The sequence below is a fragment of the Vespa mandarinia genome, chromosome 10 (assembly GCF_050613455.1).
Source record: "Vespa mandarinia isolate Hongniang chromosome 10, ASM5061345v1, whole genome shotgun sequence".
Classification (NCBI taxonomy): Eukaryota; Metazoa; Arthropoda; class Insecta; order Hymenoptera; family Vespidae; genus Vespa; species Vespa mandarinia.
Genome location: NC_140819.1, coordinates 1,633,792 through 1,660,003, shown reverse-complemented (window position 1 = coordinate 1,660,003; position 26,212 = coordinate 1,633,792). Strand labels below are relative to the sequence as shown.

Genomic DNA, 26,212 nt, shown 5'->3' with positions numbered 1-26,212 from the left:
GGTTTTGCATTGTTGTGATGAAAAACGACACCTCGTCAGTTCACCAATTCTGGCCGTTTTTTGGCTATGGCGGCTTTCAATTTATCGAGTTGATTGCAATATTTTGCAGAATTGATCGTTTCACCTTGTGGAAGGACCTCGTAATGCACTACACCTTTCCAGTCTCATCAAATACATAAAAGAACTTTCTTCGGATGAAGTCCTGGCTTTGCAACAGTTGAAGGTCGATTTTCCTTAGACAAAGTGCGTTTTCGATGCACATTTTGATATAAAATCCAAGTCTCGTCTCCAGTGACAAGCTTCTTTAAAAAAGGATTTTTTTCATGTTGCTGAAGAAGCAAATCGCACGTAGAGACGCGGTTCATAAGGTTGATCTCCGTCAATTGGCGTGGAACTCAAACTTCATACCGATTCACATATCCCATCTTGATTAAATGATTATTTTATGTATATATATTATGTACCGTTGTCCTGGGAATATTAGTGGCATCCACTATCTCGCGCACACCATATCACGGATTTTCAGTGAGCATACTCTTGATGAGGTCCATATCTGTCGTTGCTGAGCGACCGCTGCGGTCTTCATCTTTCAAATCATAATTATTAGCTCTTAATTTTGTTAAACCAATTGCGAACGGTTCTAATAATCATAGTATCACTCCCATAAACGATGTAAATCTCGTTTGCAGCGTCCTTTGCACTATTACTTTTTTTAAAGAAATGAAGCATTACATGCCGCAAATGCTTCTTTTGACTATCCGTATTGAACGGCGTAGTAAAATATTTTAAAAGAGACTTTGTCACCGAAATATACTTTGAAAGAGCTGTGAGATGACTGAAATTGATGCCATAAACAGACAATAGATAAACTTACATGTTTACTAACATAGCTGGCTCGAGGTCATACATAGCGTGGCGCGGAGAAAACTTATGGGACATCCTAACATTTATAAAATTAATCCTTCTATCAATGTTTTTATTTTTACTTGACTACATCTTTCCAAACTACTAATAATTTAGATTTTCGAGTTTACTCTGATTGAAAATTTCAAAGATCTTTCCTTAAGATTTAAAACGATAGAAACGAAAATAAGTATGTTATTTTTTTATCAAAACGACGGCGAAAGGTAATTTTGGAAACATCTAATATATCGATTTTTTAGTGTACTATAATTTATGGCCAATAAAATTCGCGAAATGAAATATCATCGGATATCTAAAATTGAGAGACCGTAGTAAGTTTCTAACAGAGTTCGATGTTGTAATCGTGAAGTTAATAATAGGTTCTTGCATTTACCTCTACCAAACACATACAAATGCCCTATGATATTCTAGATTATTCTAAACAATCGAAGGAAAATTACATCGTAGATGTGGTAATACAGAGAAGTTTATTCGATGTATCTCACGAGGAATTCAATTCATGATTGGCCTTCTGTCTATCCCATTGCCAGTCTACGTTATATCGTTATTACTATTCTACTTGCAAATGCATGGTCTATTTCCTATCTCGAAGCTATCCACGATGAGAATTTCGTACGTGACGATAATGATAAAATGATATAAAACTATGGTGCAATTAAAAAATCATTATCCTTGATTTAATTTTATCTCAACGTGTATGGCATTAAATGAAATTATCTATAAATTTTACTCCAATTACGATCTTCTACGATTAAATAAAAATAAAAATAAAAATTGTCGAGTCGATCAAAGAAAAAAAAAAAAAGAAAAGAAAACAATTTTTCTCCAAAATCTCTTCCGAAGGGGGAAGAAAGGAAAACAAAAGATAAATTCTAACAGGTTTCCTCCTTGGACAATTTTTATTAGACTTCGAGTTTCGACTTAGTCATTCCCATAGGAAAGAATGTAGACGGGAGCTTTGAGGAAATTCTACGAATTCTTTAGAGCTTTGCGGTAATACTATCCAGAGGGATGCGAAACGTTACTTCCGCAACGTGGTATCCTTTAACCGCTACTAGTCAGAAAAGCAGATTCCTTTCCTTTTCGTGCTTAGCGGTAACGTTCCGCTTTCTTTTCTTCATCCCAAGCAACGCGAACAAACGTATAAAATATCTTCTCATAGATATGTATGTAGTTATCACCAATATTATTAAACGTTGCAACTGAAATATAAAAACTACGAATGAATCCATTTTACTCGATACTATATCTAACCAAATTAATTTCACTAGATCTTACTAAATTAATTTCACAATATGAAAGATAAACTTTAATGTACAAAAGTCGATAATCGATCGATCCAATTGAAATTCGACTAAGGGATCTTGAAATAGAAATTCCCAAAGCAAGTGGTCACAAGACGAAAGATTTCATCTACGCGGTGTGATAGGAGGATAAAAATAACAATGACTGGTGGAAAGAGAATTTGCTATCGACAGTGTAGAGAAAACATCGATAGTTCCAAGGAAAAACATCATCCTTCGATCACGTTCATCCAAGCAACGAGAATGTGGATGATAGAGATGCTAAAGGAGAGAGATAGTGAAGAAATAAAATGATTGTTTGTATGTGTCTATGTGTAAAGGAAATGGAGATAGTGAGAGTGAACAGGTCTATATTGCAACGTGAAAACGCGTCGCCTTTCGGTAACCGTACTCTCAAAGTGTTCTGGACTCATCAGCCAGGGTAACACCCAGCTTACACGTAGTGCCTGACTTAACCCGAGCTTCTCTAGAATCTCGAGGAAACTTTCACGAAGTAGATTACCCGCGATACCTATCCAAGGTGCACGTATTCTAACAGAGCCTGTCTTCAAATCTACCGACGTACAACTCCTCTTTCTCCTCCTCCTCTTTCATCTCCTTCTCCTCCTTCTCTTCCTCATATCTCCTTTACCTCTGTCTCTTTCGTTCCATCTCTAGATAGAGATCGTTATTCAAATTGCAATATTTCTATGCACGTATATATATGCGTGTACTATCTATGAAGTGGAAACTAGCGAAATAATCTCATACGTGATTCTAAGAATAATAATTTTTACAATATTTTCCTTTCACTTAAAATATATAAAATGTGAATGTGAAACATCTACGAAAAGTTTCATGATATTTCATGAGAATTTTATATTTCACTTTTCACGATATCGTGATCATAATAAACTCTCTTGGGTCGTGTCTAAAAGTAGGATTACGCATATAAATTGAAATCATATGGCGAGCGATAAGGTTAGAAGATCCTACGAAGTATTCGAAGGAAATTCGATAAGGGAAAATAATAAAGATCAAATTCATGAAGAGCTAAACAGAAAGTGAAAATAATAAAGGAGAGAATTAACAGGAGGTATCGGTTATACATATAGAAAGGACAGGCGTGTTCGTGGCATTCTATGTCGGCAAAGTTTCTCCTTTGCCTTAGCGTGCGATGCGTAATGCATTATGTAAGATTTGAAGGGAAGGTTGGCGCCGAGCTGTCTCTCTGTTTGTCCGATGTAGCGTCACGACACGTTCTCATCTTGATGACTAAACCATATAGCATCGTCTTATGGTTGGATACGAGGGATGTTTCGTCCCAAATGTAATATTTGACTATTTTATCGTATTCAATTTTTCTCATGTTTTTTTTCTTTCCTCCTTTTATTATATAATAAATTTCCTTGGTAATTCAAAAATTTAATTAGTTAAATTAAATTCATTTAATTTGCAAATTAATTCAACAAATATCGGAAATCGTATACGCAATGTATACCACGTATAATATGTAAAACGCAAAACCAAATGGAGCAACTGGAAATCTAACACCATGGAAAATATTGCTTTCAACATTATACCTGTTTATCGATTGCTTCAGCTACTAGTTACAATAAAATTTCTTTTCTTTCTCTCGAATCACATTAAAATATAACGAATACATTCTAGATCTGATACTTCTTCTATAATTATGTTATTCTACCTAGGAGATCGGAAATTATTCTAGTAGAAATACAAAATAATTGATCTCATTGATTTCTAGTCGAATGTAAAGTCAAAATTAAATACTCTCATTAGCTAATTAATTTTTAATTTTTTTTTCGAGTCCATTAATTTGACCCAATATGTCCAATCAATGTCTTTGATCTTTTATACTCATTAATATGGATTTCAGTAAAGAAACTTTATTAATATTCTAAATAATATTAGTAAATGCAAAATAAGAATATCACTATAAGAATAAATGTTTTTATTTATTTACGACTTCTTTCCAATTTCATGACATCTAATATAGACATGTCAAACATGAAGAGATGGAGTCTACGGAGCGATCAGCACGCTTCTGTTCGAGCCGATCGGCGTGCCGATGAAGCACTTCCATGCGAGCTTCCACACGTGCAAGACGTGTTTCATAACACTCTAGGTGTATGTTATGCACGAAATGAAGGCATTCGATACAGTATGGCCTATTGTATAACTTGAAACAGGCTCGACAAACCTTCGACTTGGTGTACCATGCCAATGTATATTTTTTATAGAATCCATGCCAAACATCTTACGGTTGGATTCTCACGATGGTACCCTAGAAGCATACAATCAAATCAATCAAATAAGGATCCTTCAATCATGAGAAAAATAAACGGCATCTTTATACACTTTCAACTTAATATATAATAATTCAAACTAACATGACTTCTTCTGATTTTTATCGATTATTATACTACCGATTTTTTTTTTTATTTTTGTAATTAACATCTTACAACAATGAAAGAAATTTTAACAAAAAGATTTACTTACTTTATTGTAAAAATTCATCTAAAAATAATCAAGAAAAAGACAATAAAATTCCGAAGAACTAAAAGATCTATAAAAAAATTAACAAATGAGAACATTCTATGAACAATCAAAAGCCATCTCCTAAGCGTATATTTAATGACGCTAACAACATCATCTAAACGGAAACGAAAAAGTATTTCCAGTGTAATCTGGCGAAAGCATGATCCTAACATACTAGTCGCCTCACGTATCGCATAAAACTCTTTTCGGTAATTTTTATGTGCTTGGATAAAATGTTTGTTATCGGATATATATTTCACAATTTTACGATACTCATTTATTATATCTTCTCGGTTCATTTCAATATGAGATCTTTTATAGAAAAATTTATTGAGAAGCTCTGTGTTTTCTTCACAAGAAAAAAAAAAGATTAAACAAATTTTTTCTGGTAATAATTCTCCCATTACCTTAATAGCTGTTCAGTTATGACACGTGTAATACATTGTTAAAGTTTTTCAACATCTTTAATGACTCGTTAACATCGCTAATATGTTCGCATAAAATCATTGACAACTTATGTATAACTATATATCTATAACTATGTATGACATTTGTCTCTCTCTCTTTCTCTCTCTCTCTTCCTCTCTCACACACATTTTTCCCTATCTATTTTTTCCCTCTCTGTTCTTTTTTTCTTTTATCTTCCGATCGAATTACCCCCATAGCCAGCAGCACGTTCGAACGAGAGCCGAATGTATTTTCCTCGAAATTGGATCGGCTGAGTTTGTTCATGAGGAAGCAAATGTTTCGTTGCATGACCAGAACAAACAGTTTGTTCGCGGCTATGCTTCGCACGATCCGCGTAATGCTTTTAATTTCTACGTACTCTGCTTTTCTTGTCATTGAAACAAACCGAGAAAAACATACTTCCCGTGGAAAATAAAATTTTCAAACGATCCACGAAATCAAAAGCGAAACAGACTTGTCTTCAAAAACTCGACTATCCTATATCATTTAACAAAAGTCAAAATACGTGAATGAAGTTTCGAATTTCGATGTCCTTTATTAACGTTTCTTTAATCAGACGATTCGTGTATACTGTTATCCTATATAAAATATGGAAGAAAAATGATATGAAATATTTCGAAACGAATGAAAATGAACGAATAAATAAATTACATGGGAAAAAGAAAAAACACAGCAATGGGAAATATATATATATAAATACGTAAACCTTCAATATAACATCCTCAAAATGATTAAACAAAAATAAAACATCTTATATCTCATATGTGATATCATATTTCAGAACATTTCCAAGAAAAAGGTATAAAAATATCATTTGTTTTTCATATGGACATTGTACGAAAAGAACGACCATTGCGAAGTAACAAGAGGACTCGAATTGAAGATCGAAAGGAAGGATTCGCGGGTGAAGCAGAATGATAAAAGGCGTAGGACCAACTAGCAGGTGTCACGTAAATCGTACGTGTTACTTCGTCCGACGAAGAAAACGTTCTGTCGTTCCTTTCGTACTTTTAACATGTTCCACACGTTGAAGACGGTAAGTACACGCACGTGATGCCACGAGAAAAATATAAAACCGCACGAAATTGTTGCTCCCTTGACGGAAATAGCGTTCGTCTTACTTCTGGAATTTAGGACGTTTTGCGACGTTCATTATTCAGTGGCGGTCTCACTTAAACGTACCACGTATCTTTCGTGACGTATATGACCGTACACAGAACATAAGTTTTCATGGCGACGAATATACTTAATATATTTTTTTTTTATGCGAGACCGAATATTATATCATTTCATTTCTTAAATAAATATATATTTATTAACTTATTACGTTTTATTCATTACGGAATATTTAATTCGTTCGAAGAATTTTTATAAGTATAAATAAAACGAATTAATAACTGCAATAAAACTAAAAGATCAGGATTGTATTCTTTTTTTTATCGTATTATTATAAAAGTGAGATTCACGAATCCTTTAAATCCCATTTTTCAAGTTGAAATCAATAGAACGATATCTTTCCTTAAAAAAGCTATTTTCTCGTCTTGCAAAAATATACGAGTAATAAATCGAAGAATTCGAAAAATAATAAATACTGTCAAAAAAACATAAAAAAGGAGAAAACATTTCGACAAGGCTTGGCTTTACAAGACTATAAATACTTATCGAATGACACTAGACTTTCCCCGTTTCAAATACAATTTTCGTTCTCTCTTCGCCATTACTTTAATGTTTTGAAAGATCCTGAATAACATCAGGCAGGATAAGTATTCAAAAATATAGATATATGTAAAGAAAAAATCCCTTACATGTCATTTCCCTTTCGTTCTCTTTCTTTCTCACTTTCTTTCTTTCTTTCTTTCTTTCTTTCTTTCTTTCTTTCTTATACACAAAAGAGAAAATATTTTTGATACATTAAAATTTTCTAGACAAAAAAACTACTTCTGTTACTCTAAAATTCTATCTTGTCTTTCCTGGAACAATATAATCCGCAAGTTAGAATATTACAAAAACAAAAACAAAGGATTACATTTCTTCAGAACAAATTCTTCGAATTCGAGATCCTTGCTTGAGACTTTAGACGATAAACAAAACGATGGATTATTCGGAATCTACCTGTATTATATAGTACATATATATAATGTAAAACTAGTAATAAGAAAACAGTCGAAGGATTATCTTTTGTGTAGCGTTAAGTGATTCAGGATGGAAAAGAGAGAAAGAGAGAAAGAGAGAGACAGAGAGAGAGAGAGAGAGAGAGAGAGAGAGAGTTATAAAAGAAAAACGCGACGTTTAATGCGTTTAAACTCGTAGGATGAAATACGATTCGTACTTGGCACAAAGGCTTTTCGAAATGTAAGCAGAATATCCTTGAAACTTCATGCATCGTAATTATATTATATGTATTCTCCTTTTCCTCATTTCTTTCTTAATGTTTATTTCATATAAAATCTTCATAAAAGTCCACAATGTATTTAAATAATTTTCCATCGTGATAATAATTCAGTTCATTTTTTCAACTAGTTCTTGTGAAATACTTCAAAGTGAATCCCTCAAAAACGATCCAACATCGTACAAGTTCAATCTCCAAAATGGCGGAACGCTCAATTAATTCTCAGCTCGAACAATGAACAGGACAAGACGAAGGAACAAGACAATTCGTGCTGCGGAAGCTATCGTGAGGTCAGTACGGCACCTGATGTTCCGGAGTTTGCTACCGATTCACTCACACGTATTCTCACGGACATATAACCCTATGGAATTTCCTAGCTAACAATACGCTCTCGACCCCTTGTTTTCTATCCACAGCTGATACGTTACACCGAATCGACCGCAGTGATCGATCCTCGAAACGCGAATGCTAATTATTCTGGTGGTCCTCGCTCGTGCTTTCTAATCATTCGCAAAGCTCAATTATGCATTCTGCTTTATGGCCAGCCGAGTAACCGGTCACGTTCTCTATCCTGATGTATTAGTCTACAACCGAATGCGTTTTCTCGATCATTTATAAATTCCAAGAGAATCGTCAAATTGCTGAGATAATCAAACGAATTTCATACTTTTAAATTCTATCTCAATCAATTTTCACTTTATCATCTCGATTATTGAATCTTATTCTATAAGATTATTTAATCGTAATCTACTATATATTGATGAAATTTTCTAAAAATACCTATTTTTTTTTATGTAAATATCTATTCACGTAGTTTCTAACGTTACATGAGTAAATATATACGTAGATATATATAATAAATCTTTGATTAATCGTTAGTCAGTGAACGATCGTTCGGTCAATTATCACAAGCCCCAATTAAACGTCGTATACTCTCGAGTCGTGTTCCGAGAGGCACCATTTCGTCACCATTTGGTCATACATACATATATCTAGAAACTACCATCCATACCCATTGCAAAGCAAATCGATCGATTCTCTCCAAATTACCACGTGATTTTCCATAAATTACGCGCACTCACGCGAAACAAATAGGAGTATGAACTACGGAACGATACACTTAACGCGAAATTAAAAACGATTGGGAAGTCCTATCGCCGATCAGTAACAAATTTATATCCGATCATAAGTTAACGCACGTACATTCTATTTCGTTGATTCCTTTCGTTGGAGGAAAAAACAGAGCTGACTTTATTTTTTACACGATAATTGCTCAATTTCAACATTAAATTTTTCATGAAAAATTCTTATGAAAACATCATGATTACTTATTTTCTTCGGAAACTGGGTAGACTTAATTATTAAAAAAAAGAAAAAAAAGAAGAAACCATTTACCTATTAAAATATTTAATTTATCATGCGATCAATGTTTATCGAGTTTGTTGAATCATCGTGATCGAAAAGTGGAAAGTGATCGTCATCGTTAGTAAAATCAACTGAAAATAATATACGTCGACGTATCGATGCAGTTATCAGTTTGTCGGATACGCGTTATCGTCTGGTCTAGTAATTTAACGTAATATAGGTGCAAAATTCGCATCCCACGAGATACACGGTCGAACGAGTGTAAACGTTAATTACGTTGATGACAGAGTAATACCGAGACAGTGAGGGGAAGACAGGGAGAGAAAGAAAGAAAGAGAGAGAGAGAGAGAGAGAGCGAGAAAGAGGTGGAAGGAGAATGAAGTTACTACGTTTACACCTACCGAAATCATTTATATTGTTTTATGCTCATTATTCATCGCCGTGTCGTGTCCTTTCGAAATCATTCTTTTTTCTAAATAATATATGTACTTTGATGATGTGTATCCATAAACGAATTTTTTCCGACATTATTCTCCCTCCCCCCCTCTCTCTCTCCCCTTTAATTTCTCTCGTTTTATGTGCCAAACGTACGTACAAATTAATTCGAAGGATAATAACAAGCAGCATTTGGCGCTTCGCAATTCGGGCGAAGCGTTGCTCTTGTTAGCACAACCGATCCAAAACCTATGTGGTATGTGGCGGCACAGAGCCGGCTCGATTTTGGTGAAATGCTCGTCCACGTGCGCGTATGTAATCGAATTGGAGTTCCGAATTCGGTAGAAAAATTTTCGAAAAATACGAGCCACATACGAATTGAGAGTTAGGAAGAGAGAAATAGAAAGGGAGAGGATAGTGGAAATAATATCGATGCAAAGCTTCGATTCGTCGATTTTCACTACATTCATTCCTATAACCTTTACGATGCGCGAAAATCGAACTGCGGTAGTTTCTTGTCGAGTGCACCAAACGTAATATGGTTTCCCCTTGTATTATGCAAGCTTCATAGAACTAATGGTCGTCACACAAGCGAGATTAATTATTTTTATTCCAAATAATATTATGATAATATTACCGAAGATATATATATTTCGATGAGTAGTTATGAGAGACTTCTCGAAGAATGATTATCGTGTGTGTATGTGTGTGTGTGTGTGTCTATGGATATGTCATTTAAAATGGATAAACTTTTATTCTTCTTTTAGTTCCTTTGTATTTTGCCGTGAAAAAAATTTACCAATTTATCGGACGAGATCGTCAATTTGTTTTAACGCTCGATGCAATGTCACAACGTCGAAGATTCGAAATTTTCCATATAAAAAATATTTCGATGATATAACAGAGGTCCGTTAACTCCTGCAAATCCTCGATGTTACCTTGTAACGACGTTGACACGAGTTCTTTGCGTTACGTGACATTCCGCGTTAACGCTCGCACACGTTGGAATTTTATCATCGATGCTTCTCTTGGAAAAAGAAAAAAAAAAGAAGATGAATTCTTCTCCTTTTTTATTCTTTCAGCTAGTTTTTACGACATGTCTTCGTTTCTTTCGACGCGATCGTTATCGTGTACTTTCATTATCGATAATCAATATATGTATTGTTAATAGATAGAAATGATCCTTTTGAAAAAAGGAAATATCAATTGAAGGAAAAATGATTACTTTGTAAAAGCCTTCATGGTAGTTATTTGTAAATTGAATTACAATTGTAACAATATTTGTTTCAGATTTCTGAATGGCAAGATCGTATGCATATCAGTTACCATAATAATAATTAGATGCTTATATTTCTCTGAAGTATAAATCATTGCAATATATTCTGATATTCGAATACATTGCGAATATTCCAGAATATCTCGATGGATAATTAAAGTTGAATGCGCTCGTCGGAAGAGGTTGCTTGTTATTTGCCTCATTGCTAATTTAAGCTGGAAATTTTCCACGCAGGATGAAATTTATGTAATGAAATGAACATTCTTCTATTCTTTCTATTCTGCCTATTCTTTCGAGTGATTTTGGCTTCTCAATGTTAAACGTGCTCGCAACGAAATCGAAAAAAGGAGGAGAACAAAATTTACGAAACAAGTTTAAAAGAGTAAACTTACGATGAGAGAGAGAGAGAGAGAGAGAGAGAGAGAGATTGAGAAGAAAATATCGCCATCTTGAAAAGACTAGTATCCATTAAAGAAAAATAACGTAATCTATGACGCATTAAAAAAAATTTCTTCTTTATTTTTTGAACATTATTGTTTGCACAGTTAAAAAACATCGACATTAAGTTGTAATTTCTATGAAATTTAAGTCATTCTTTCTTTCTATATTTTTCTATCTCTTTATTCACTGTTAATTTATTTCTAATTCATCATTTTATATAATACAAAGAAAACAATGCGTACGCAGTTTAATTACGAGACTTTGAATCTTTCATAATGCTCTTATTCCCTTCTCTCAGTAAAATGTTAGGTGCTCACGAATTTGAACCTTTCACTGGTTCTTTTTAACTCTTCCCTTTCTCCGTTTTCATTTCCCTCTCTCTCTCTCTCTCTTTCTCTCTCTCTCTCTTTCTATCTCTAGCCTTTTCTCTTCAGAGCCGATGTGAACTCTGGAGGCCCATTGCGTCTCATCAAGGAACAATGCCCGAGATAAAATATTAATACCGGCCGAATATGTAATATTCATGACCCCAGTACCAGTCCAGCCCCCTCGTCGTTTTCCTGTAGAATCTACCAATGTACTTGTGTTTCGTTTTACTGCGATGCGGACATTCGAGATCACAGAAAGAGGATCGAAAGGATGAAGGGTTAAAGAAAAAGACGAAGCAAACCGTATTGTTAGATTTTATCAAGATCAAAATCCCTAAGGAACGCTTAATGAAAAGAATATATGAGAGAAATAAAATAATTATGAAAGATAAATTTTACTTGATAAGTTATTTGAGAAAGTATTAAATAAAAAATACTTTAGAAATATTATATATGTATGTACATACGTATAAAATGGCATCGAGATATATAACGAAAATGAAGGAGAAATGAATTCTGTAAAAAGAAGAAATAAATAAATAATAATAAAACTTGAAAACGTCCCGAGAAATTTATTTGACGTTATCAATATAATTTTGTGATATCTCTTCCTCCAATAAATTATAAAAAAAAAATGAAGTAAAAATTGCATACGTTAGATAACGTATGTCCCCGGAGTGCAGTAATCACTCTTGAAATCCTTTGTGTAACCGAAAGAGAGAGAGAGAGAGAGAGAGAGAGAGAAAGAGAGAGAAAGAAAGAGAGAGAGAGAGAGAGAGAGAGAGAGAGAAAGAGAGAGAAAGAAAGAGAGAGAGGGAGAGAAAGAGAAAGAGGGAGAGAAAGAAAGAGAGAGAGAGAGAGAGAGAAAGAGAGAGAAAAAGAGAGAAAGAGAAACGAATAGAAGGGATGCAGGAAGGATGCAAGGTGGTCGCTCGAATGTCCAGTCGGAGAATCCTCCTAGGATAGAACTCGTTAGTCCTTTCACGACAGACTTATGGCACCCAAGACCGTTCGCGTTCACAAAAGTTACACCATCCTAGCCAAACTCCGGCAAGGATCTTCACTTCCTTCCGTTCAAATTGCATCAGCAGCGTCTTCGCCGATCAGACTTTCTTTTTCATTGCTCCAGAAATTTTCGAAATGTCTTCCTGTCGAGAAATAAGAAATAAAACCATTTCTCTTCCTCACTATCCAATGAAATCCTTGGAGAGAGATCTCTAACGTCAACAAATTCTGATCATTTTATCTTCCAATGACAGCTCGTCCTTCTTTAAAATATAAATTATTATTCCAATTAAATCTAAAATTGAATGATTTTGCAAAATTACAACTTTAGATTCAATCATATTAGATATTACCTAATTAACATTCAAATTGTTTTTTCATTTTCTTTTATTATTACCATTTTCTCTTCAAAACTACATCGCATAAAGATCATAATTCAAATCATTTTCGCAGGGCTATGATACTCCTCTTTAAATGAATTTCACGCTTCCATTGACGCTGAACGACGATATTCTCAAGTATGAGTCGAAGACAGCTGCCAAGGACACGTATCCTACACGGTAACAGGAAGAGAATTTTGAGAAGGACGAGGAGAGTTGAGTGTCTGCATAAAAGAGAAGAAAACAAGGAAAGCGGGAAACAGCCTGTCGTACCGAAGATTTGATTTATATGTTAATGGCCAAACCATGGTCATGAGCTCGGTTGCTCATTTGATATAAACTACCTTGACATAACTTTATCTGGTTGTATCTATCGGACAAATATGGCGTATAAGTATTTATGATGATGAAACAATATTGGATAAAAAAGCTTTAAATCAAAAAAAAAATCGATAGATATGAACTGATTAATTACAATGAACAAAATTAACTTAGTGTTCGATTTACTTGAATAGAAAAACAGAAAAAGAAATAATAACAAACATTATTGAAGTTTTCAAAAAAAACAGTTTCATTTCTGCGAGACATGACAATGTAATTAAAAGATAAGATAACATGAGAGATCTGTACAGGAAATTTAACGAATAAAAATGCGATTCAGTATCAAAGATTGTAATTATAACTTTTTTCTCACTTTTTACAAAATATATTTATAACGTTAATCGTTATTACTCCGCGTAAAAATAAAAACTATTAAGTGGAAGTTGAACAAATCATTACACGTGAGATAAGATCCAACCTCATTGACTGTTGGCGTTGATCGTATAAAAGCTTTAATGCAAAGATGGATTTGACTCTTGCAAAATGTCGCGGAATTTCCTTATTATTTTCGCAGCCCTCTTTACGGGATGTTTCGGTAAGTATTATAACGAAATTAAATAAATAAAAGAAAATTATTAAATACTATAAAATTAATTCATCCAAAACTTTGTATAAATGATATTTAATAATTTTTATATAATTATTTAATAATTATTAAAATTTTTAATAATTATTAAAAATACATGTATTTTTAATTTTGTAATTAAATCAATGATATTGTAGGATTTTATTTGAAGCATTCGCTGTTTCTGGATAATCGTATCGTAGGTGGACAATCAGTTAGCATTCTGGATCATCCTTATCAAGCGAGTTTATTATTCCAATATGAACACTTGTGTGGTGCTTCTGTAATTAGCCAAAAATGGGTTATAACCGCTGCTCATTGCATGCAGTAATTTCTTTTATATCACAGAAATGAAATTAAATTTCAAGTATATTAATACTATTTTATTAATTTCAGATTCCAACTATACTTTTATTTAGTATCAGTGGGTAGTAATGCTACGAAAAGAGGTATAAGATATGCGGTCACTAGAATTGTATCCCATCCAATGTTCGATCCTATAACTTTAAATTATGACGTCAGTCTTCTTGAAGTATGTATGAAGGACATACAAAAGTTGTATAGTAGATTCAACTTTCACTTTTAAACAACGAACAAATTACATTTTCCGTGTATTTGATTTTAGGTCGAAGGAACAATATATTTGAGTAACAAAGTAAAACCGATAAAACTTACTTTCGTTGAACCAAAATATGGTTTTATGAATGTCACTGGATGGGGTAGTTTAAAGGTATTCAATAAATCTTTGATTTAATCCAAATAATTTGTATAATGGACATATCACAACTTTTTCATTATTGATTTCTTCTATGTAGAGATGAACAATTTGTTAATTACAGGAATCAGGCGATAATCCAAACTCTTTACAAGGAGTAAGTGTACCCATTATTAGCAGAGTAAACTGTCAAGCAACTTACAACAACATTGCCAATGTAACTGAACATATGATTTGCGCCGGTTTTGAGAATGGTGGTAGAGATTCCTGTCAAGGTGACTCCGGAGGACCACTTACAGCAAATGGTACACTTTACGGAATCGTTTCATGGGGATTTGGATGTGCCCGACCAAATTATCCCGGTGTATATACTAACATTGCATCTTTACGCTTATGGATTTTGAAAATGAGTGGTGTTTAGTATGATTTAAATGAAAAAGTGTAATTAAATGTATTGACTCCATGCTAAATTGTATATATTACATGTAAAATTCCAAAAACTTCAACAAAAGAAAAATTTAACATGAAAAAATTTTAACATAGATTGTGAAAATATATATATTAAATTCGATATTACAAGTATACATACATTTGAACGTAAAAAAAATTCGTTATCTTTAATTATTATAATAGTTTAACATAACAATAAAATTGTAATGCCGTTGTTAATTACTAACTATCAACTACTGTTCATAGTTTTCTATAATAATATAAAACTAATAATATAAAACCTCTTCATAATTATACTTTTCCGACGACGACTGTAAGTAGACTATATCTAATCTATTGATCATTACGATATATTATCGCTATATTTTAAGATGATACGATATCTCTTCGTACGTTCGACTTGTTTATAAAGCTATGGAATAGAACTACATAAGGAAAATCAAATTTTATCTGTAGACATTATTTCGATGTTAAAATGTCAAAAAAGTTACAATGGAGATCCGAAAAAACGACAATCTTTCCGATTTACACGAAAAATGTTTTTGACTTAAGAATCGATAATGTCCGAAATAAATTTTATCTATGATGTTATATCCAATTTCGTTAAAGAGAATGAGATATTTCTGCGTGTGCTATCATCGAGGTGTGATCGATCATCAACAAAATGACTTTAAAGAGCATCCTATTGATTTGTACTATCTTCATTGAAAGTAAGTCTTATTTTTTCTTTTTTTTTTCCCCAAATAAATTCGGACTATTTCATAAAAATATTTTTAATAAATATGATTGTATATATGACATATATCTATGTATATATAGTTTTCATTCTTGGAGAGGCTAAAAAAGCGTCCATCAAAGACTACCCCTATCACGTAAGTCTATGAAATAATTTTTTATCGGTTTATATTGTGCAGATTATTCTCGATCATCTAAATAAAATAACTGTTATATAATTTGTAATGAAAGAGAAAAAAGAAAGTAAGAGAAAGACAGACAGAGACAAAGATATCTACACCTTATCGTTATTAAACAATTTTAAACTCTTTTCTTAGTTTTAACGATAGTAAGCGTTTAAAGATAAAATTATTCTTATAAGAAAGAAACGAAAACGGGACATTAAATATATTTTATTAAGCATAATAGATAATTAAAAATAAAATAAAATTTGTATCATTTATATTTTTCTTTCATTAATCACTAAAAAGTATTGTTTTCATTTTTAGGTATCTGTTCAAAAATCCGGAAAGCACATATGTAGTGGTGCTTTGATATACGAATCCTGGATTTTAACCGCAGCATCCTGTGTATTCAAGTATATATATTTCTCTCCTATATTACATTTTTCGTTAATGAATATTACTATTTATTCGATTTAATGTTCAGAGAAAAATATATCTGGAATTTCTAATTAATTCAATTATTTCAACGAAAAAATCTTGTATCCTATCATTCTAAATTATTTTTAGCTCGAAGACATCCGATATCAAGATACGCGTTCGTTCTGAATCTTTAATAAAAAATGGAAATAATTTGGATATAAATAACATCGTTATCCATAATCAATTCGACAAATACATCAATGTCAACGACATAGCATTGATAAGGGTATATAACATTAATACAAAAATATTAACCGATAATTTTCTTATGTTTTCTTTATAAAAAAGAAAAAGTATACTTAAGATAAATCTGTTATTTAGCTGAAAATGCCAGTAATGTTCGGACAAAACTTACAACCAATTGGTTTGCCAGAAAATGCAGATTATTTTATCAAAGATAATACCACATCTTTCGTTACTGGTTGGCAACGAAAATCGGTAAATAAAATTTATTGGTTATATTTAACTATTTTTTATATTATCTAAACAACAATTATTAATTAATCATTTATATGACAGGCACAATTTGATTGTCAGTTCTTTTCTATTTATTAGTCCTAAAACTTTTGATCTATCTTTAATATCCAAATATTTAATATCATGCATTATGATTGATTCTCAGTTTCAGAGAATATCTATTGAACCTGAATTGTCGGTAATAAGTGTAATGACCGTAAATCAGAAGAGATGCGCGTCCTTTATGCCTAGCTATAAACCACTCTCCGAGAAAATGCTTTGTGCTGGTAATATGACTAAAGGAGTGGAAACGTGTCAGGTGAGAGAATTTATTTAAAAATATAGATGAATAAAAGAGATTAAAAAAAATGAAAATAACCGATGATCGCGAAGCATTCATAAGTAAATGCTTTCAAGATGTTTTCTGACCTCCTCTGGATATCTGAACGATAAACGCATATATGATCATGGCGTATAATACATATGTATAAACTAAACCGCGTACATAAGTATATACGTATGTATGTATATCTATATACTTTCCGTTACGAAGCACGTTCGGTTGTCAGAGGCAGAGGTTAAGGAACAATGGGAGACCTTACTATGGAAAGCACGCCTTTTGCTTTCTTTCTTTCTCATTTTTTCTTTCTCTTTATCTCCGTCTGATAAGAAAGCCTTTTCAACGCTTTACACATTATTGTCTGAATAAAATCGAGGTTAATAATTTTTGACTAAATATTCAAAAACCTTAAACAATAATAATATTATTTTATTTTTGATCACATCGAAACGTAAATTATTATAAAATATCTTATCTGATTATAAATGTAACGGTAAATTAAATATTGTATCTTCTAGAAATATATATATCTTAAGTACCTACATATATCATGACAAGTAGGTACTATTTCTAAATGGATAGGAAAATCAAAAATAGAAAAGAAATTATTCGATCAAAAAATGAAGCAATATCTAGTCTCAGATAAAAGTAATTTCCTTTAGGCGTTATCATTTTACCTCAAATATGTCTCACAAAAATGGATGCATGTATCTCTTCGTCATGATCGATGTAGTATAAAATCAACAACAATTTTGTCCTCTGTGATTGTTACAGTGATGTATTAGATAACTACTGTCATTTGTCAACAACAAACGATTTATACGATTTTTTCCTAACGCACTACCGCGAATTCCCGCTAGAAACTCTCAATTTAATTACTATTTTACAAGTTAACACGAGTGACGGTGATTTTATTGAAATACTTGAAAAAAAAACTACCATGGAAAAATGTAATCAAATACAAAGTCACGTTGAAATCCGATAAAAGGGGGCACGAAAAATTTATTATCGACCACTTCGCCACGATTTGTTGATCATAAAAAATAAAAATAATAATGATGATAAAACAAATAAAAGAATAAAAAAATAATAAAAAAAAAAATCGCACTTCAACGCATAGCTATGATAAAAATGAAAGGCGTCACACGTCTATCCCGGAGACTCGCGCTTTTTATTCCATGAAAATCGGTTTTTATTCGATCGACACGTTTTCAAAGGATTTAAACGAAAGCACGCGCAAGCACCACTCGCATCGTCGTGGAGAGACCTCTTCGAGTCCTCTGTATTCGAAAGCCCCGGCATTTGAAATGGCGCGGTGATAACGTTAATTTCGAAAGTATCTCGGCGATATATCCGTAAATGGACTCTTTGTGCTCGATTCATGCAGGTTGAACCCCTAACGATACTCCAGCGTCCTCTTGAAAAGTACTCTCCGACGAGAAGAGCTTTGGGAATGCTTAAGAGAACCTTCTTGAATACAGAATACGAACTACGGAATCGAAATTGAATATTATTGAAAGAATATAATGGTGCCAGTCTGACGATAAAGTGCCGAAACTTCTTTTCTTAATAAAATCGTCCACCAAATGCCTCAACAGACTCGCATTCATTCTCTTCGCTTCAAATTTTGCGAATACATTCGTGAATCTCTCTCTCTCTCTCTCTATCTATCTATCTATCCATCTATCTATTTATCTGTCTATCTATCTCTCTCTCTTTTCCTCTTTCTCTATATGTGATAAGGAATTCCAACGTCGATTCTACCGAACGTCACGTTTTATTGATCTTTCTATTATTGTTAAACAATAATACCAAGTCAATAACAGAACGTCAGTGTAAACATTGAAATCGATTCGATCTCGTTGCAAGTATTTACACAAGAGTTATGGCCAAAATTGAAGAGCGACGTTCGAGTTATTTGCAAACAATGGACGAGCAAGGAGAATTAATCTGAACACGATCTTGATCATTTACCGAAATCGTCTCACGTATGTTTGTAGGGAGATCTAGGAGCACCTCTCATGGTAGACCAGATGCTGATTGGGATTCTATCCTATGGATTAGGATGTGAGACTATGCTACATCCGGGTGTCTATACCCGTATCAGTAATTACCTCGAGTGGATTGCATCAAATTCGGGTGTCCACTACTAAAATATTGATTTAGAAAATTAGAAAATATATGTAAGTATATATCAGGAATAGTCGCTTAGGCGTCAATATACGAGAACAATGTCTACATAAAACATTGTAATAATTGGATATTTATATAGTAATAAAAATATACAAAAATATATTTCCTACGTTCCGAAACATTATTGTTAAAAAGTCTCCATTGCATTTCTCATACTCCAGCATGTTGAGCTATCCAAGATCTAAAAGCTGCTACTCGCGTATAAACCCCAGGATATGCTGGTTCTGCACATCCATAACCCCAAGATACAAGGCCAATTAGTTTTCCTTGTTGTACTAATGGTCCTCCGCTATCACCCTAAAAGAAATAATTAAATAGCAATCATCTTTTTTTCGTTTCTTTCGCAAATAAATTATTATGTAAGCATATCGGTATTAAAATTATTACGAAAATATATCAAAAAATGTTATCCGAAAATAATTTGCAGAAGTGAATTAAAATTGTATCAAGTAATGTACAAGAAAAAATAAATAATTAATAAACTTGTATACTTATTCGATGGATCGAAATCAATTGTTGTTTACCTGACAAGCATCTCTCCCACCAACATTTAAATAACCAGCACACAACATTCTTGACGTGATCTCACGACCCGTATACAAGTACGAACAATTTATATTCGAGACTACCGGTACTCTTACTTCGCGTAATTTATCGGACAACACACCATTCTTTCTCAAAACACCCCAACCTGTCACAACGGCCTTGGAACCTGCCGTATACTGATCCGTAGTTTTTGCTAAAGAGATGGGTCTCATATTGTGTCCAAAATGAAGTGACTTCTCTAACTATAAGTGTAATTATATTAGAACTAAATTAAATGTTCATATCACAAGATAAAGATCAAAAAAGAATCCTTTTGACGTATCAAATATAATATTCGAAGTATCGATTTGAACCTTTGGAAAGTTATCATAAACGTTGTAGAAATAGATTTTAAACAATGAGTACTCACTCGAATCAATGCGATATCATAATCGGAAGTCTGATGATTATAATTTTCATGAACAATAATTTCCTTAGCACGTATCATTATACCTCTCATTTTTAAATCCGATATTCCTGCCTTTATCGAGATGTACCGTACTAATGAGCTGCGAGGAAAGATATAAGTTATAATACAAATTTGTACAAATAATTTATTCATAAAAATAAAATATTCTACGCACCCTTCTACGCAATGAGCTGCAGTGACGATCCATTCGTTACTAATGATAGCACCACCGCAAATGTGACGAATATTAAATCGAACAGAAACCTATGAATTCGAGCATATATTATTGTACTTGATTATGCTAATTTATCAATATACTCATAGCTAAAATCGATTATACGTTAACACAAAACTGTTTTTCAGGACAACTTTTTAAAAGAAAGATATAAAAAATCTTCATGCCTTTCGTATAAATTAAGTATAATAATCCAATTGATTTATGTAAATATATTAAATACAATGAATCGACGAAATATAATATATAACGTATATTCGCGTTTCTAGTTCCGTTTAGAGAAACTACATCGTAACATAGGTACAATATTTGTCTCACTGGTTACGCCCCGAGGATTTCGATTCGACGATCGTCGCTTAACTAGTTAATAATTGTCCAAAACACTCACTTGGTAGGGGTGCTGATGAATGCTGGTCTGTTGGCCACCAACAATGCGACCCTCGTCGTCTAAAATGCCGAATTATCCAGATCAATATTTCGCCAGGAATTGTTGCCGAGCAATTGCCGTCTATTATCAACAACTCGCTCGACTTCCGATCTCGTTTCGACGAACAAAGTAACGAAATTTCTCCATTACGTGATCGTTTCGAAGATGCTAAAGGAATTAAAGGAAAAAGAATGTAAAGTAACGATACGTACAATCCCAATTAAAATCCTGAGAGAGAACCAGCTGTGTGAAGAGAAAAAGAAACGATAGGAAAAGTCGAGTACGCATGATGAGAGACGAGTCGAGACAAAAGCCAGGAAAGAACTACCTGTCGGTCGTTCGGCTCGATTCTCTTTTATTTCGATATTTAGGAATCCAGGTTAATAGACGTCTGTATCAATTTTAAATGATGAATCAGTCTTTTCGCAATCTTCGTATCAAAGCATCTATTGACAGTCGATGATCGATTTATACTATAGTTAAAGAAAATGTCGGTTATTTTCGAATCATAACAAGCATGCGCTGTTCTACTTAGAGACATCTAATGACGTCGCGAACGATGATACCAATCTCGTACGTGGAGTGCTCAGGAACTCGATCGTACAAATATTCGAGTAATCCAATAACATAATTATACATATATTTCCATAGACCGCTAAAGTTCCAAGGTATTTAACATCTAGGAACTTCCTTCTCAGTGAGAAATACCATGGGGCTATATAACAAGGAAAGGTAAAGGTAAAATTACAAATCGGCGCACGTGTGCTCGCCTAGATGCGAGGACAGCGTAAAGTCTAACAAAACGCTTCCGTGCTAGTGTTATATCTCATTGTTATCTGGAGAGTGGATATACGGAAGTAGTGCATGCAAGCTGCTGAACTAGTAGGAAACTGGGTAGATATCCAGGTAATATCGATTGCTTACCAACCATAATGCGCATTGTATTAGTATGCCGCGGTCGGTATGATTCTTAACGAGTCGAAGGGCACAAGGTGAGCCAAAGGAAGAACAGAGAAGGTGGTTGAACCTTAGCCTTTCCTTTCGTGTATTACCCTCTGAAGAAGATGACGATCACCGTATCACGTACAATAGCAATGCTCTTTATGTGCCAGCGTTCTAGGACCAAAGGTAAGCATCGCCATTTCGTGATGCCCTTTACGACTTAGACATCTGTGCGAACTTAGAAAACCGTTTATGCAAGGTCACACCGCGACGAAATTCAGAACACGTTCGCGTCAGCTCGAGAATTAATAATTCCGAATGACGACAATGATAAGCGTTTAAGGTCGAACGGATTTTTCCCTTCGAAAATTTTATTGCTATTTCGTGAGTACTTTTCCTGGCTCGAAATTTCGATGTTAGAGAATCCCTGTTTAAAGGGTGCACACATTGATACGCTATAGTTCTATTATGTAAAAATTGGATTCAAAAAATGAAAGCACGTAGTCGACGTCGTTGATATATGTACATACTTGATTTATCCATGTATAATATTTTGAGAAAGGTCATAGAAAGGGTCACATTTCGGATTTAATAATTTTATAAATGTAAAACCTCTATAAACTCATCGATCTTCCATATCTTCGACAAATTTTATTAAATGGTAATATCATAATCCTCGATCCATCATTGAGTATATTCATTAAAAATACACACAAATTTAATTCCTCTTTTTCTAGATTCAAGATTGAAACATTTTCTTTTACAAAACTGATTTGGAAAACATGAAAGATTATTGGCTATTAAACTATAGTCGAGAAATTCATCATCAACACAGTTGTTAGTTTCGTTCTGCCAAATAACTCGAATGAATCTCAACGACTATTGACAACATAATGTCATTCTCTCGACGAAAGAATGCCAACCGGAAATCCGTTCTTAGGATAATCGACTTTCATTGTTTCCACGAAAGCCATTTAAACTGCCTGCAAACCAGACTCCAATATTTCTCGATACGCTTCGACGATATCGAGGATGTATTTTACGTAATCATTCTCGTACCATCGTATAACGACTATGAATCATTGTTAATTTGAAGTTCATTCGACGAAAGAGTCCACTAATGGTAAGAGGCACATTCAAAACTGCAATTATAGAGGCACACTCAAAACTGCAAATATATATAAATATATGCAAATTAAATTTTTATTTTTCTATTTCAGTATCGGATAATAAATTTATCAAAAGAAAACTCCAAGAGACTAGAAAATAAATGTACCATTTTTCAGAATAGTATTTTATCTAATTAGTACTTTGGCATTATCAATTTTGATTCAAGAGTAAAATAAATTTTTTTTTATATCTTTGTCATAGTTGTTATCCAAGCACGTATGGCAGACGTTTTTGTATATACTCCAGGATAACCCTTGGTTGCACACTTTAAACCCCAGGATATGATACCTATCTGTTCGCCATTATACACGAGAGGTCCGCCGGAATCACTCTATGATCATAATAATGAGAAATTTATTAGAAATATCTTGATTGGAAATTATTATTATATTTAAATAATACGTGAAAACTAAACAACGAGACATTTCAGTTAAATTGATCAATAGAAAATAAAAGGGCAAAGAATATCTTATGATTTGATAACTCTATTTCCTTGATGTACAAAACATCGCGAATGAAATTCAATATGACGTAAGAGGTATTCACTGATTAATCTAATTTTAAAATATACCATATTCCGCTTTATTCCTTTCAAAATAGAAAATAAGATATCACTTGAAGAATTTATCGGATAGATACTTTCATCGTTTCTTGTATCGCTTCGTTATTTAATTACATATATATTCGAAAGCTTTTCAATCGAATAAAATCTGAACAAAATTTAATTCTGAATTTATAAGTATGGCATTCATATCTCTTTGTTATTTAATTATACAAATATTCGGATGCTTTTTTAAACAGAATAATATCTGAATAAACTCTAATGGAAATAAAAATGCACGCGTTACTATTGTTCTTTTTTCATTTTTGACCTACTTCATCCAAGTATAACAATTTCTTTTTATGCATTTTTTTCTACATAGATATTTAAAGCAACTTTTTCAATCTAAAAACAGTTATCCATTTTGAAAAAAATGTCTGAAAAATTATGTCACTCACTTTAACAATTTACTTTACCTGACAAGCGTCCTTATCACCGGAGAGATAACCGGCACACATCATTCGCTGCGTGATTTGATACGGGCTCTTACGAAAGATTTCGGTGCATTTTTGTTGATCAATGGTAGGTATTGTCAGAGCTTGCAACGCGTTAGATGTATCCGTCGTTCCCTGAAATTTCAAAATATACATTTCATGGATTAAACAGCCGTTATTTTTATATCCCCTTTTCTGTCGGATAATTTCAATTTCCTCTGGCTTTTGTTCCGAGATTTGCCGAAGAGAAGGAAAATACGATCGAAATTTAAAGCTGGCATCGACGAGAGGAGTAACCCTTTTCTAACGACTCACAGTTTGCCAATCGAAATCCGGCAAACGTTCGACAAGCCAGGAGGAATGTTTGTTGTGACAACCAGACAATGTCGACCGATCGGCAAACTCCCGTTATTTGCACAAATCGCCGGTAATCAGTCTCGACGAGCGTCAACGTCCAAAACTAACTCAACGTGAGAAACGCGTACGCGTTCATCGGAATGATATATCCCCCAAGAGAAAAAAAATCTCACCGTCTTTCCCCATCCCGTGATGATAGCATTGATTCCACCTGGCACGTTTGCGTTCACCGAAGGTAATTTCACTATATTCACTGTCGAACTGAACTTCAGCTCTGACGCTAACTAAGAAAAAAAAATACAATTTAAAACATTTTTATAGAAATGGTATGTTTCTTTGCATCTTGCTAAGAATGATATACAGCATATAAGATAAAATTTAAGAATCTAAGAACTTCGACGAACAGTCAAGACAAAATAAGATAATAAAATTAAAAGAAAATATATTTCGAAAGCTTTCGCTTTCTGCCGCTCACCTTTATCAAGCCAACGTCATAATCGAAAGTATGATCGTCATAAAGATTATGTGGAATAAGTTGAGCTATATTCTGGATGAGTGTACCATCTTTAGTAAAATAAGTACTTCCAACACGAATGGAAAGTGCTTGGGCTGTTACACTGTAAAGGAAAAAGGAAAAGAAAAAAAAAGAAAGAACAACATATCGGAGTAATTAACAATTTCGAAATTTAAACGATGTGTCTGCGAAAGATTCAAACAAATCGACAGCATTTCGAACATCGAACGCCTATAAATGATATTATTTGCAAAATACAATCAAAAGGAAAATGTGATAACTTGAATAAAATTAATTAAAGAGATAAAATTTATACGAACCTATCAATGCAATGTGCAGCGGTTAGTATCCATAATTTACTTATTATTGAACCTCCACAGAGAAGTTTATTTTTATAAATGATGGATACCTTAAATGAAATAAACAATCGAAATTAATATTGTTGATATTTGAATAAATTAAATATATATATATTAATACTTGGGTATATTCAAATTATTGTAGTATAATATTCTCGCATAATAACTTGTTAATTAATTGACTTCTATTTAATAAATATGATTAAAATAAATATTCTATTTACATATATAAGAATTCTTACTGTTTAAGAAATATTTAAAGCAACCTTGTATTAAAGTAACAAGAAAAAACTAATTATAATTACTTGATATGGATGTGCAGTTATCGTGGTAGTCGTTCCTCCTATAATTCTAGGATGTATATCTGCTGTAGACAGAGAAGCGAAAAAAATGAAGAAAAGAACGTACAACATCTTTACTACTTAAACTAAAATACGTACACTAATCTAACATCGCTGACAATATTAAATTCACTCGATGCGATTCGAATCGCAATACTGATAACAGACTACACTCTTCGATATCGATAGCACGAATTGATTCATTTGAAGTGTTTTCAAGTAAGATACATCTCATCCAAAAATATCTTCAAGTGTTTCTTTTGATTAAGATACTATACAATATAATATATAATTAATATAAATAAATAGGAAAATACTTCTAAAATAAGTTGTTTAATTAAAATAATTTAATAGCAGATTACTTAAATATCGATTAATTTCTAATTGCTAATTGTTCTCGTAACATTAACAATTAGTAACCGCATTTAATTCCACTTTCGATTCGCTAGAATTACCGAAGCAATAC

General features: G+C 33.0%; 5 protein-coding genes across 5 annotated transcripts; 2 read left to right on the top strand and 3 right to left on the bottom strand.

Annotated features, from left to right (window-relative positions):
- The first annotated feature begins 13,662 nt into the window (after positions 1-13,662).
- Positions 13,663-15,133, top strand: LOC146872695 (trypsin-4-like). Its single transcript, XM_085659620.1, has 5 exons — positions 13,663-13,809; positions 13,998-14,166; positions 14,236-14,371; positions 14,465-14,569; positions 14,679-15,133. The coding sequence occupies exons 1-5, from the start codon at positions 13,758-13,760 to the stop codon at positions 14,973-14,975; spliced, it is 759 nt and encodes a 252-aa protein (XP_085515746.1). The 5' UTR covers positions 13,663-13,757; the 3' UTR covers positions 14,976-15,133.
- Positions 15,134-15,329: 196 nt separating this feature from the next.
- On the top strand, positions 15,330-19,804 carry LOC118444733 (trypsin-1-like). The gene is made up of 8 exons (XM_085659622.1): positions 15,330-15,714; positions 15,824-15,876; positions 16,228-16,316; positions 16,471-16,609; positions 16,705-16,821; positions 17,006-17,158; positions 19,180-19,362; positions 19,534-19,804. The coding sequence occupies exons 1-7, from the start codon at positions 15,669-15,671 to the stop codon at positions 19,330-19,332; spliced, it is 750 nt and encodes a 249-aa protein (XP_085515748.1). The 5' UTR covers positions 15,330-15,668; the 3' UTR covers positions 19,333-19,362; positions 19,534-19,804.
- LOC146872694 (trypsin-2-like) lies at positions 19,523-20,461 on the bottom strand. The gene is made up of 2 exons (XM_085659623.1): positions 19,897-20,461; positions 19,523-19,669 (listed from the first exon to the last, which is right to left on the bottom strand). The coding sequence occupies exons 1-2, from the start codon at positions 20,128-20,130 to the stop codon at positions 19,523-19,525; spliced, it is 381 nt and encodes a 126-aa protein (XP_085515749.1). The 5' UTR covers positions 20,131-20,461.
- LOC146872693 (trypsin-4) lies at positions 20,197-22,170 on the bottom strand. The gene is made up of 5 exons (XM_085659816.1): positions 22,116-22,170; positions 20,990-21,048; positions 20,542-20,630; positions 20,328-20,466; positions 20,197-20,271 (listed from the first exon to the last, which is right to left on the bottom strand). The coding sequence occupies exons 1-5, from the start codon at positions 22,168-22,170 to the stop codon at positions 20,197-20,199; spliced, it is 417 nt and encodes a 138-aa protein (XP_085515942.1).
- On the bottom strand, positions 20,542-25,847 carry LOC118444732 (trypsin-7-like). The gene is made up of 8 exons (XM_085659621.1): positions 25,711-25,847; positions 25,367-25,455; positions 25,008-25,149; positions 24,706-24,816; positions 24,158-24,310; positions 23,247-23,471; positions 20,990-23,138; positions 20,542-20,630 (listed from the first exon to the last, which is right to left on the bottom strand). Exons 1-6 carry the CDS (start codon positions 25,816-25,818, stop codon positions 23,325-23,327), a joined length of 750 nt encoding a protein of 249 aa, XP_085515747.1. The 5' UTR covers positions 25,819-25,847; the 3' UTR covers positions 20,542-20,630; positions 20,990-23,138; positions 23,247-23,324.
- Positions 25,848-26,212: the final 365 nt, after the last annotated feature.